The following is a 14555-nucleotide window of genomic DNA, read 5'->3' as shown; positions in this document are numbered from 1 at the left end:
TTTCACACTGTAGGAAGACAATTGACTGTAAGAAGTAGCTTAAATATCAAATATGTGCATATAGACTATATATACAAAGTTAAACCAAAGATTTTGCGCAGATCTATCGGTAGACTAGCACAATTTTTTTTCCCGATTCAGCTGCACTTAGTCTCGCGACAATTGCATCACACCGAGACTTTGGAAGGGAAGGAAGGATAAGTTTGTCTACACACAGCGTCGCGAAAGGAGTAGAGGAGAGGGGTACGATTACTAATCTGCTGTGAGGACTAACATTAGACGGGGAAACCCCTGTTTTGGCTTGTCCAATCTTGGAGTTAACTGTCAGGCGTATAGTACTGAGGAAGATCTACAGTCTCAAGAAAAAATGAGTTTTTTATTGTAAGTAAATTTGCTATCTTATTATTATCCATGTTGAAATACAGTCTTTGTGTCTGATCCAGTTAGCTTAGCAGCTGGTGTAAGGTTAGCCCCTAGTTGCCAAGTAAAGCAGTGCGCTAACGTTACCCTAGCCATGAATTGAAGCTGCTAACCGTCGTGCGTTGATCCTCGGACCAATTATGTTTTTGAGATTTTTTTAAGAGTTATGTTTTGGATGTTTGAGCCACCCATTGTGGTTGTCTCACGAGCGCTGTAATTCCGGAGAGTTTGCGTGGTCACATTGAATGATTGGTCACTTGATTAGATATTTTAAGGAAACTAAGATTGAGTTTGTGTCATCCTCTTGTCTGTCAACATAATTCGATTGAACCTAACGTTAAGTGAGTTCTAACGTTACATTGACAACGTGACAAACAAACTGTTTTTACCCAGTGATACTGTAACTGAGTAATCTGAAATAGTTCTTCCTAATTGATTCTTGTACTTCATTGACAGACAACTTGATTGAAAAGCGTAGGTGACTTAGCTAGCAAGCTCACTCGCTTCGGAGCTAACTTGAGTAGTTAAAAGACCCATATTTCCACTGACTCAGAATCGAAAAGTGGACCATTTCTAACAGAATAATGTTGTTACACATGTTAATTTTAGACGTTGGTGTTCAGTGGGTGACTTGTTTTAAAACCCTTAAGACCACGGCCATCCTGTGTGGATATGACTTATCATCTAAACTAGATAAGCTCCTTTGAGCTGTTATCACTAAACTCAGTACACGCCCGATTTTTGTCAACACATCTTAGCTACGTAGTTCAAGATCTGCTCCATTTATGCTTGCACCAGGTCGTTCTTTCCTTGCATATTAAAATGAAATTCACTTGCATGACATTTGCTTTTCAAGCTTTATAGATAACGTATTAGCGTTACCCATATCTCTCACTCACTAATTTTCTCTGAAAAATACAGATCTGTAAAATAATTTGAATCAATCACAACAGTCTCTGTTCACAACAAATAACTGCTAACAATAGATATTGTTTCGCTTAAGGAAGGGCAAGTTGCCTTCAAATATAGCAAAAGACGCTGGAGCAGCATGTGTTATTACAGAGGAAGGAAAATATGAGAAGTACCAGTGTGCAAATTGCATTGAGTTGTTGAGTTATTATCAGGGGGTAGCAGGTAATAACATGTCCATGCATAGTGTTCATTCTTTCTCGCTTCTTCATTTCATGAAAAGGGAAGCGTGTGCAGACCAAGTTCCTGACTCAATGCCCTCAGACATTCTCTACTTAATACACAGTTTGCTCTTAATCATGTTCAAAAGAACTCCCTCAGGTCACAGTTTGTTATCCCAGTAGAGCAGTCAGCATTTGCTGTGGAATTAAATCACCAAGCTGTGAACACCGTCACACAGATACACAACAGAGGTTGTGGTGTTGGAAATGAAGTTAGGTTAATCTTTCCATTTCCCAGAATGAAGGTCTTTCAGTTGATTCTGTTATAGAAACACTGTGAGACCTTTTCTGTTCATGAGGAGAGTGCCAGCAACTCGTGACTTGTTTGGGTGTGCGTGTGTATCTTAGCCTAGGTTTTTTTTATTGTTTGGCGTGTGGGTCAAAGGCGTGATGCATACATTTATTTATCCGCATCAAATTAAAGTTACAAAAATGATTTTATATTCAGTTGATACGTAGAAAGCATATTAAATAACACTACAGTATCTACTTTAATGCTTCAAACAACTTTAGAATGTAGAAAATAGGAAAATAGAACATCAAAATATGTGTGAAATAGGCAAGGCAAAAAGGCAAAATCATTATTCAGAGTATTGGTCCACACTTTGATCTATAAATAAACATAGAATACCCAGTTTAAGAATATTATAGTTTTCTTGGCAATTTCAAATTGGTGTTGGCAGTGTAATATTAAAAGGACGATGTTTTTTTTTTCTTAGGTATTGAAGTAACCATGGGACTTTATTCCCTAAATATGCAGTTCATTATAGTCATGTCAATAATTTTATGTTAATGGCAATTTTGCAGTAATTGCAAATCTGCATTTAAACTATCTAAGAAAGCAGGGTAACTTGGCTGTAAATCTTGATCACCCAGCAATCAGGACGCTTCTGCTGACATTTACTCAGGAATGTTATCAAAACTAATTTAATGATACAGACTAATACTAAAAGCATTACAATAATGCGAACAATGACAATCCTAATACACTCTATCCATTTTTGACAAAATGTCATTCAGAGTAACAAACCAGTCATTCTGTGTAACAGATTTGGTGTAAAAATGAAACGATAAACTTATACTGACTTGTAGGAGCACTGAGCGGTTAGGGTGAAGTCAGGCTCGCGGTTATGATGCATCAAGGTGTCTGATACTAAGGTGTTCATGGAAGTGCTTGGTCCCCTGGTGTTTATTAAGGGTTGTTAGGCTCTCTGGAGATCGCATGGAGCTGAGCTTAGTCTTTCAATCAGCAAGGAGTCATGATGAAGAGCCTGGTGTAAATAATGCCGTGCAGTGGGGATGTCATTCCTTGCCTTTTACTTGTAGCACATAATGACAGTAATATGCCATGGACCCTTAGGAGTGGGTAGGCTGTAAGTCTGGGGGTGATGCTTTCAAACACTGGTTTGAGATGAATGCCAGCATCAGAGCCACCTGGAGAAAGCAGCTGATTAAGGAGTCATTTAGGATGTTTTTCAGAGGATTAACTGTGTACAACAGTAAACCGTTTCAGGGGTTCAGGTAAGCAATGACTAGCTTCTGGCCTGGCAGATGTGCTTCTGAGTGTTAAAGTGATGCTAGGACTGGTCCTCCTGTTCTATAGCCTGAATCTGAGCAGTACGGTCTTGATGCAGTCACTAGGTCATCTATTAATACATACCCCAAGGTTCCTTGAGCCAATCCCCCGTGTAGGCCCAGATCGCCAGTATGTGAGGCATGTTGAAATCTGTGCTGAAGACCACAAATATTATCTGGAGGAGAGGTCAGGCAGAAAGCCTTGTCTCCAGTGTCCGAGTGTGCAAGATACCCAGTCATACCCTGCAAACCTGCAGTTAGTCCTGTTGAAAATGTGTTGCTTGATTGAGGTTGATTTGTCTGTATTTTAGTTTTAACTTGAATTTTTGTCAAGATGTACGGAGTAACAGATGTTTAGCACTCAAACAATTTTGCTCACTATGAACCAGTATTTATTGTTATTTATTGCCAACTGAGTGAACTGTGTGAACTAGCCCTGAGCACAGTCAGCTGTGATCATACATGTCTTAGCGGCGTGTCCCATAGGTCTGATTGAGAAGATACTTGTGGTGGCATGAAACATTCTTAAGTGTGTATAAAGATGGCATAAACTATGCTGCTTGGTCCCCTGCACCTGCCTCTCCACACAGGGTCCTGCTGCTGCTGCTGCTGCTTCTCCCTCAGCACTCTAACTACTTGTGCCAGCAACATCACTGACCGACTGGAATTGAGAACAAGCTTGAACCTAGTTTTAAATTTTGTCTCACTGTTGACTGCAATTGTAATTTGACATCAAATTAACTGACACATGTAATCATGGAGGCTTATGCATTTAGTTCTTACCACTTCATGCTTTTTGTCCGTACTTGCAAAAGAGTTTGCATCTTCTAACATAATACCAGAGAACGTCTGTCTCTCGCTCTGTGTTTCTCTGCAGATTCAGTAGAACCCCTTCTCACGATAGCAGAAAGAACAGCTACGGGAGGGGTGGTGCGAGTAGAGATAATGTCCACTGGCTAATCGATCGTGGATGCTATCGCTCTATCGGACGGATAAAAGAAACCAATGCTAAATATACTTTAATATACCTGGGCTGCCCGCCCAAGTCAAATCTATGTGTGGGAAACAATGTTAGTTATTTTACTGTACTGGTTGTGTTCACTAGGTTCAACTTAGGTCCCAGTGGTTAAAAGCATGGAACATAATCCAGAACCACAAATTGGATGCTTCCCAATGAACCCTCCTGCACTGCTTATGACCAGTGGAGAAAAGCCACAGTATACCTCACATAGACCGACCCTGTCATTCATGTTGATGCCACATTATGCCCTCAGTAGCGTGTGTGTGTGTGTGTGTGTGTGTGTGTGTGTGTGTGTGTGTGTGTGTGTGTGTGTGTGTGTGTATATGTGTGCAGCCTCCCATGTCATCCACCTCACGCCTGATTGCATATTTGTGCCATGCGTACACTGCTGCATTGTTTGTTGGGACCCTTTGGTTTGCCGTCAAACCCAACTTGTCTGTAGCCCCGTGGTTGCATGTGCTCGCATACACACACACACACTGTTGCGCAAAAGGAGTCACGTTATGTCACATGCTACACGTTTCCTCATTGATGGCATACAGGCAGGCCAATGCATAGCATCACGTTTCCCACCACTCATATGATCAGCCAACTTCAAAAGCCCTATTTGCTTCCCTGAAGCACCAGTGTCAGTCTCTATGATGCATGAGCAAAGCTCACTGTAGTTCTTAACCTGCCAGAAATGAATCACGATGAACGCTGCCTGGAACACACAAATTCTGCAGTTGGAAACCCGACTCTCAGGTCTGGTTAGGACTTGTGAAGGGCTGAGTGGTTTAAACGCTGCTGCAGGGCACATCTTCACTCTGCTGCCACAAGCATTCATCTTCATGTCTTTGGCATTCTCCTTCTGCTGTCAAGCGTGTCAATCACGTCAGCAACATCAGGCTTAACAAGGTGCAGCCCACACCTCTTTGATACCACAGCTGATTCAGTTAGGATATCTTGCCCTATCTGTAAGCATGAGCCTAAGCCTCATATAATCAGGCGCATTCCAGGGGAATCAAGCCCATGATCTTGGTGGTGTTTGCATCTTACTCTACCTGTGTTGCAGGAACATCAGACTTTTCTGGTTTCAGGTGTTTTATCAGCGATGAATGTCTGCTGTGGCTGGCTATGTAGATATAGTCAGTCGCCGTGGAGTCTGTGTCTGTATCGGTGTGTGTGTGTGTGTGTGTGTGTGTGTGTGTGTGTGTGTGTGTGTGTGTGTGTGTGTGTGTGTGTGTTGGGCTTTATAAGGTGTGTTGATACAGGGAGCCCTCAGGATAGTGTGTGAGGTGAGGGAAAATAAATGAAAAGTACAGGTTAGGTTGAGCCCAAGTCACATAAGTTCATACAGCCCCATTTCTAGTGGTCTTGGTCTGCGAGGCTTGATCAGAGTCACGCCAGCATGTAATCGAGTTAGCCACCCCTCCAGTCATATTTGATTGCATTACTCCTCGCGTGGCTGTCTGTCCGACGCTCAGGCGACCGCACTGTAGCCAAAATTTCAGGGGACCTTTTGAGAGAAACGCTTTCATATCAGGAGCGTGTCTGCCAACGAGAAGTCTCCCTCTCTCTCTGGGTATAGCATCACAGCACTAATCATTTATGACTACACTCTATACAGTCTGTAGTTTGTATACAGTTTCAAGTAGGTCTTTTGTTTTTGTTTGTTTCTTTTTCTTAAAAAAAAGGGGAACTCAACAAATAAAATAACATGCTAGAGGCAAGAAAAGGGCAAGAACTCATTCTTCCCATTCTGAAGGAGGAACAAAGAGAAGAAAAACAAAATAGTCATTTCTTTCTTTGTGATATGTCTAGTCTTTATGACTTTCTCCCTCCCTCTGTGTTTATATTACATTCTATACATTCATATATATTACTTTGTTCCCTCCTTCCGTCCTTTCCTTGCAGCGGAAGCCGGTCGTCGAAGACCTTCAAGCCGAAAAAGAACATTCCAGAAGGCTCGCATCAGTATGAGTTGCTTAAGCACGCCGAGGCCACGCTGGGCAGCGGGAACCTGCGCATGGCAGTTATGCTGCCCGACGGAGAGGACCTGAACGAGTGGGTGGCTGTCAACAGTAAGTACCCCACAGCCAGTGTCAGCCCAATACACACACACACACACAAACACACACAAACACTAGACCACACTCAAATTTTTCATAAAGGATCCTCCAGTTTGTCTCCAAGTCTTTGTGCTTTTGTCTCTGTCTCTACTTCATATGGGCTCTCTTTGACTTGTCTCTATCTATTTATGTCTTTCTCTCTCTCTCTATCCCTGTCTCTCTCTCTCTGTGAGCATATAAAGCCATATGATGCGTTTGTCTCATCTGGTCAATGAGTGACTTAAGCTGCATCCGCTCAGCCATTGTGGCATCATGGATCCGTATTCTTTACGGTTCATTGATGAAACAGTCTGGTCCCCTCTGGCGGATACTTCCCAGACAGGAGGGGGTCCACCGCTGCCCGCCCCCCCTTCCAAGAAATCAATATGAAATTAGTTCCAGACCCCCTCAGCCTTCATACAGTACCAGTCAAAAGTTTGTGTTTTCTTTACTTTTATTATTTTCTACATTGTAGATTTATACTGAAGACATTTAAACTACGAAAGAACACATATGGAATGATGTACTAAACAAAACAAGTTTTATCTACCATGTAGAAAATAATAAAATCAAAGAAAAAATCTTAGAAAAAATGAGAAGGTGTGTCCAAACTTTTGACTGGTACTGTACATTGCAGCGATCACAAGCATTGGGGCTGGAGCCACTGCCCTTTTGTGTATATGCACTTGCCTCGAGGCATCCGTGCTGGGCCGCTGCTATTTATACAGCAGAAGAGATATGGCTGCCCGCGGCCGCTGTGTGTGTGTGTGTGTGTGTGTGTGTGTGTGTGTGTGTGTGTGTGTGTGTGTGTGTGTGTGTGTGTGTGTGTGTGTGTGTGTGTGTGTGTACATGCAGCATTTTCCACAGACGGGGATTAGTGGTCGAGGCCCTGCTGCAGACATGCTGAAGCAGGCACCAACGGTGTGCATTTGCTGAGGTGTTGAGTTGCGTCTAATTGCTCAGGGTCGTTAAGGGAAAAACAGGCTGAGGCAGAGTAACAAAGAGTGCTGATAAAGTTGTAATTTGTGTCCTTTACTGGATGTGAGGGTTTAATGAATACAGTAGGTGTTCTTAACTACAGAAACAGAAGCTGTAGTAGCAGGCAGACTAGTAGCGTTAGCAGTTGCTGGAATTCAGAAGTAGCCAAGTAGCATGGTGTGTGTGCCAAGGAGACTCATTAGAACTGTACTGCTGTAACAAGATGCCACTGTTTATGTGTCTATTATACTACTCTACAAAAAAACTCGTAAATGTGTAAATTGCTAAAATTATGGTATTTCCATGCAGACTCTCCTGTCCTGGTGTGTTTTGTTTGTTTGTTTGTGTTGTGTTTTTGAATATGCTATATTGTTAACCCAACCTGCCATCTGGCTGCAGTGTAGGACTTGTATACTAGAGCCACTGCTCGACTCCTCTCAGAGTAGTGCTGACGGCAGCTCTTTTCCCTTCCTTCATTAATGTGAGCTCAGCCAAGCCTGAACACAACATCACCACCATCAGTCCACCCTGTGTATGCTGAACAACCATGACTTCATTCCTCGCTACAAATGTTCCTGCTTGACAAAAAATGCTGCGCTTGCAGTGCATGTTCCCCAATACACACACACAGACACACACACAGACACACACACAGACACACACACACACACACAGACACACACACAGACACACACACAGACACACACACAGACACACACACAGACACACACACACACACAGACACACACACAGACACACACACAGACACACACACAGACACACACACAGACACACACACAGACACACACACAGACACACACACAGACACACACACAGACACACACACAGACACACACAGACAGACACTATGAGTGACCATTAAAATGCACGTTGACAAACTCTGTCATGAGATGTCTTGACAGTAGTTATGACATATTTACTGGGACTCAAGCGTTGTACTGTGGTATCCAGTGAGAAATTTCCCATTTTTATTTCAATTGTGATCTATTCAAATTATTTGAACGTATGGAACGTGTTTGACTACCCAAACTCAGAATCAGAATCAGAAAGGTTTTTACTGCCAAGTAGGTTTTCACCTACCAGGAATCTTTTGTGGTACGTTGGTGCAAACTATAAACATACACAATAAACAATACACATATTAAGTTACTCTATGGCCAGACTGCCATATGTGGATTCCCTAAGATTCAGACAAACACTTTTTGACATTCCACAAAACGTCCTCCTGCAGAGTTCACAGGAGATGAAGAGGTATTTCTGTCTATTACAAATGACAAGCAGACGGAGCCACCAGGCACACCATCACTGGCTTATTCTTGTTACCCAAGAATATGTAGCCCCTCCCGTCGCTCTCCTCCACTTGTGCAACAGATGCAGAGATATTATAGCTATGAACCGCACGGTCAAGTGAAGTTTAGTAAGCCGAGCAAAGAGTATTAGTTGACATTGTAGAGCCTTTGGTCTTGGTGTGTGTGTTTTTTGTTTCGTCTAATCTATTTGGTAAGCTCTCGACCTGAAGGCCGTCTCCTCAAGAGCCCAGTTATTTTCACACACCAAGCCCTCTGAGATGCTCTGTTTTCAGCAGTGGCATAAAATGGGAAATGCGCAGATTAATTTTGCAGTTTTTCAGCAAGAGGTGAAAGTTTTGTCGTATTAACCTTTTGTGTGTGTCTGTGTGTGTGTTTTCAAATCGCTTTTTAGCTGTGGACTTCTTCAACCAGATCAACATGCTGTATGGAACCATCACTGACTTTTGCACTCAGGACAGCTGTCCTCTCATGTCTGCAGGGCCCAAGTAAGTAAATAACCCACAATAGACCCACAACCTCCTCATTCATACTCTTGTGTCTCATTACATGAGCAGCATCTGCAGTTGGAATATTTCTGACACACTGATCTGTCTCAGTCATGTCCATACATCTTTTAACATGTTTCCTCTCCCATTGTCCATGCAGGTACGAGTACCACTGGGCCGACGGAACCAACATTAAAAAGCCCATCAAGTGCTCCGCGCCCAAGTACATCGACTACCTAATGACCTGGGTCCAGGACCAGCTCGATGATGAGACACTCTTCCCCTCCAAGATAGGTGTGGACGCGCTCTTATGCAACATGTGCGCTATGTGCCATTGAGTCATGATGTGTAGATGTGCTCTCTTGCTTCCCCTCGTGTGGAAAACACCATTTTAAGTTTTTGGCTCTTAGGAAATGTTATCAGACAAACAAATCACACATGGCTCCTTTTTTTGTGGTTGTTTTTGTTCCCTATATAGACTACGACTAATTTGAGCTATATTAAAACTGTGTCTGCACAGCTGCCTGTAATTAGGTTTTATCACATTTTCACATGTTGCCGTCTTCGTGCTTACACCACATGTAATCCCTCACAATCTGCTCAAAGTGGAAGCAGTCCTACATGCATCACTTTACAATTATAAGTAGCATAGTCTAGTTTAGGGTGATAGAGAGGATCCTTAGCTAGCACATTGTACTCTCCTGAATGCTCTCTTTATACATGTTGTCAAATCGGTGTATTGTCCTGCGCCTTCTGCAGGAGTGCCCTTCCCCAAGAACTTCATGTCGGTGGCCAAGACCATCCTGAAGCGTCTGTTCCGGGTCTACGCCCACATCTACCACCAGCACTTTGACTCGGTCATCCAGCTCCAGGAGGAGGCCCATCTCAACACCTCGTTCAAGCACTTTATCTTCTTCGTCCAGGTGGGTCCCCTCCACCGCACGCCATTTACAAGGATGCACCGTTATTAACATGAATGTCATTTTCATATAGTTCATATAACTTTCATGTTAATTCATTTTTTTACGGTCATTGGTGTGGCCTATAGTTCTGACAGGGTTTGAGAAAGTCTGCTGCAGTTTGTTCCCTGTACAGGCTTTCCAGGCAAAGTGCTTCCCTTATTTAGAAAAATGCTTCTATCTGTTCACTAATATAGGCTCATAATATGTTTTTATTTGCTGTGAAATGTATGTGTTTGTGGTTTTTTTTGTCTTCCAGGAGTTCAATCTGATTGATAGAAAGGAACTGGCTCCTCTTCAGGAACTGATCGACAAGCTCACATCCAAGGACCGATAAAATGACCTCACAGATCTCTCTCGACTCCACAAGCTCATCATCATCTTTTCATGATTTCTATCGTCTGCTGGCAAACTGTCCACCATGGTTCTGCCCCCAACCATCTAACCTCATAATCATGTAGTAACACGTCAGCCAGAACGACAGAGGGAGGGCTAACCTTTTTAACATGGACCTCGCGTTTGCTTCACTCTTTTTGTTTTGTCTGTCTAGTTTCCTGTCCTCTTCTACTGGACCCTACATAGGAAAAAAAAAAAAAAAAGAGTAGTTTCATTTTTGTGCCCTCCCATCGGTATGCTTTCAAACATACAGTATACTACAAGTGCCTAATAGTATCTGTCAGAACATTGTAATAGCTTTGCGTGAAATCACCACAGGCTGGTGGTGAACGCAACCAGAATTCTACTGCAACTACTTTACAGGAACAACACACGCCTGCTTGACATGTTTCAGGAAGTGATAGACTGTCCAGCGCACCATGCAAAGTTCACAGAACTTCAGAAAGGAGAAAAAGCTCTCTTGGAAGCTTCACTACAGCGAAAAAAGCGACTAATTACAGACACGATGTCATTACATTAGGAGAGCACAGCTTAAAGACCCATCGTTATCGCCCTCCGCTGCTTGGTGGCAGTGCGTTATTTCTGCTTCCTCGCGCTTGCCTGCATCTGCCTGACATCACTTTTATCATAAAGCAAAATTCATGGATATATATGAATGTAGAGAGGAAATGGTTATTGCAAACCAACACGCCTTGCTCAATAAAGTTTTTGTTTGGAAGGTGGCGGTGGAACACAACAAGCTTACTATGCAATATGTTTTTGTACTTCTTTTGCTGCCGTCTTTGATAGCACAGTGTCTTTCAAATTTTAGACGGTGTTTTGGTAACTCCAAAATAGGCCTCTTAGATTTGTCTAATGGCGACAGGCACGGTGGGAGGGGGTACTGTAGTGTGGTTTTAGTCCGCTGCTGCTGTAGTTACACTTACAGTTCATTTTTGAGAAATAAGACAACCTTTTTTTATGGTCTAATTGACCAGAGATTTTGATCTGCACACACAAAGCTGTTTTGGTAACCACCGGACAGATGTGCTTGATTGGCTTTGAAAAGCAAAACGAGACACACCATTTTTTTTATCACATTTCTGTATATATCTTATATATGAACATGTGCATAAAGAAGGTATATTTGATGAAGTTTAGAAGTTTTAAAAGTCTAAAATTTGGTTATATTTGCTTGGTATTTTCAATGTTTTTTTTTTTTTTTTTGTTGTTTGCACTTTGAATTAGTATTTTAAGAGGTGAAATGTACAGCTACCTCCTCCATCAAGAAAATATATTTGATCAATTCTTCTGTTTGTTCCTCAAACCTCTTCCTCCCCCCCCTTACCATGTTTTAGAGGCTGATAGGTTTCATATGTTTCTTCCATTCGGTTTCTTTCCCCATGAATGTTATCGCTTTAATGAATGTGATACAGTTTAAGAGTAAAAAGTATGAAAAAAATAAATTAAAACTTTTATGTCAGAGCATCCTGAAAATTGTTTTGAAACCTCTTGATACATTTTTTTATAAAGTTGTAAACAATGTACACAAATGGTATGCAGTGGAATTTTAAAATACGGGACTTTGTGGTACCTTATTGAATGCTGTTTATAAGATAATAAAATTATTTGTTTGTAGATTTCACTAAAACTATTGTGGTTTGTTTTTTGTCTAAATCGTATCCTCAAAAATCCCCTTTACTAGAATGCAATTTAATCCATGCTATGCATCGTCACAGCCAATACCCGTATGCTGTTGCCTTTGTTCCTGCTAGTTTTATGAATGTTGGTACTTTCTATTTACCAGAGACATGAAGAAGAGATTCATACAAGACTGAGTAACCATTACATCTGCTGGCTCCAGCTTGGAGGAGCACAGGACCCAGGCTAGTCCTTTTGGCTTAATGTAGTTTTCCTTTTTTTTTTTTATTCCATTTTTCTACTTGTATGCCAAAAATGAAAAAATGTTCTAAAGGAACGGCACTAGGCAGTCCATCATTCGCAGTACACAGATACACCAGCTCATCCTGAGGCTTCCCCCTCCCCTTTAGTGAAGTACAAGCCATAGAGTGCTCTCACACACACACACACCACACTACTACCTCAGACTGTAGCCTCAGTGACCAGTCCATCCCTGTGGGAGAGCACAGGCCCACAGTGGCATCAGCGCAGGGCACACAGACTACCACCACCGGGAGCAGCTGCTGGTCCAGTCCCCAGCTGCCCCTGGGCAGATGGCACAGTGCCGAACACAGCTGAGCCCTTAACCTCCTATTGCTTTCACCCCTGGGCCTCCCAACCATTTACTCCAGCCCAACACCGGCCATGGGAGGGGCTTGCTGTCCGCGGTTCCTGGCTGCTGGTAAGCAGTTGGTTGGAGAAGTGAAACCCTTGGGTCAGTGTACTACACAGAGAGTGGAGTGCTGACCTAAAATGATCTGGTTTGCTGTTGATCAGGGAGTTGTCTAGACAAGGGAAGACAGATTTCAGTCTCAGGGAAACTCTAAAGTAGTCTGAACAAATGCAATAGTAGCCACGGTTTATCTCTTGGTTTCTCATTGGAAAGAAGGGGAATTAAAGCTTTTTTTGTATTTAAAATCTTTTTCACACTTATGCAACCATTGTTGTACTTTTCACTAGGTTATTTTAAAATGCAAACACTTCAGCCACCTAGTCTCCTGTTAGGAGGGATAGATGAGCCTCGCCTCATTAGTGTTCTTATGTCACTGAGAGGCTTTTATGAGGCCATATTTGTAAACACCAGAGATCTCTAGAGAATGATTTCTCAGCTCTTACCAGTGAGAGTCCAGGCTTTGCCTGCGAGATGAATGTCACCTCAGTGTTTCACAGCGCTCAGACCCATAATGAAGTCTTTTGTACAATTTTGTAATGGTTCACCGCAGGAGAGTGTGAATGCAAAGTGGCATGGCATTAACCCCCGTTCCCACTTGAGAAAGAGCTTTATGTAACCTTGAATTTTTCTCCCTCATGTCTATTGTAGTCTGATTGCATTAATGTATACAGGTCCCGGGTTCACTTTAATGAGTATCTGTTTCGGAAAGACATCCTGAATGGTGCTTAGAGAGTGTACTGTATTCCACTGTCTGTATGGGCAGTACATCTTTGTGTGTGTGTGTGTTAATATATTTGTATCTGGACAAAATAGCAATGACACAACCCATGAGTTGTGTTACATTATTTACTTTTGTATGTTTGGAAACCAACAACTAATTCCCTGTACTTTTCCTCCTCCTCCGGATGTTACAGGCTGTTCCAGGGATGTCCACTGGGTGGTGATGTGCATCAGGTGTGAGGATCTCCAGGAACAGTGCAATGACTTTTCGTGAAACTGTTCCAGGCTTTTGATGGCGAAACATCCTGTGAATCTTTCTCATGCTGTGAGCATTCGCTACAGAACATTGTACTCCTCATTCTTCTAAGAATGGGCAGAGGAATGTGCCAGAAGCATTGTTGCTTTTAGATGGCTTTGGAGGCAGCAGAGTAGACCAGTCTACCCCCCTCTAAGTGCACTCTGCCAGATGTCTTTGTTTCAATATCTGTCTCTTCCTGGAATGTTATTAAAATATCCATGACCTTGCGCAGGCTGTGGCACATTCTCTGCACACATCTCTCAGCAGGCACGTGCATCTGGAGGGATGGAGATCGCCGCCTATGTCTGGTCCATGGGAAGAGTCAGACATGCATGTGGAAACAAATGGTGTGGTGAGGAATTCTGGGTCCCCAGAGAGAATATCTCTCCCGCTTCTCCACCTCACCCCCACCCCCACCCTACACCCTACACTGCTTCCCATTCAACTGTAGAAAAAGTCTTGTGTGGATTTAAAAAAAAACTTTGACCCCTTGTTATCAGATAAAAAAGATCCCTGTGTAAATTTGAATGCAAAGGTCAAGATCCAACAGTGTGCTAAAATTCATTACAAGCTCCAGTGAGTAGTGTACTATTTTCCAGGGACAGGAGTGGAAAGACACACCTTAAAGGCCTGATATTGTTTGAGTGGCAGCACATCCAGGGACTCCGAGATCACTCAGCATAACAGTATGTGTTAGAAATTGTGGTATAAGGAAGTCAAACTCACCCTAGAGATTCTGAGATCACTCAGGATAACAGTA

General features: G+C 42.5%; 1 protein-coding gene across 1 annotated transcript; it reads left to right on the top strand.

Moving 5' to 3' along the window:
* The first annotated feature begins 200 nt into the window (after positions 1 to 200).
* On the top strand, positions 201 to 12075 carry LOC105901248 (MOB kinase activator 1B). The gene is made up of 6 exons (XM_012828678.3): positions 201 to 381; positions 6103 to 6269; positions 8997 to 9090; positions 9251 to 9384; positions 9850 to 10013; positions 10309 to 12075. Exons 1-6 carry the CDS (start codon positions 368 to 370, stop codon positions 10384 to 10386), a joined length of 651 nt encoding a protein of 216 aa, XP_012684132.1. The 5' UTR covers positions 201 to 367; the 3' UTR covers positions 10387 to 12075.
* Positions 12076 to 14555: the final 2480 nt, after the last annotated feature.

Source organism: Clupea harengus, chromosome 7, assembly GCF_900700415.2.
Source record: "Clupea harengus chromosome 7, Ch_v2.0.2, whole genome shotgun sequence".
In the NCBI taxonomy this organism is placed as follows: Eukaryota; Metazoa; Chordata; class Actinopteri; order Clupeiformes; family Clupeidae; genus Clupea; species Clupea harengus.
The sequence above is the reverse complement of the archived record's forward strand: the minus strand, read 5'-3'. Positions and strand labels throughout refer to the sequence as shown.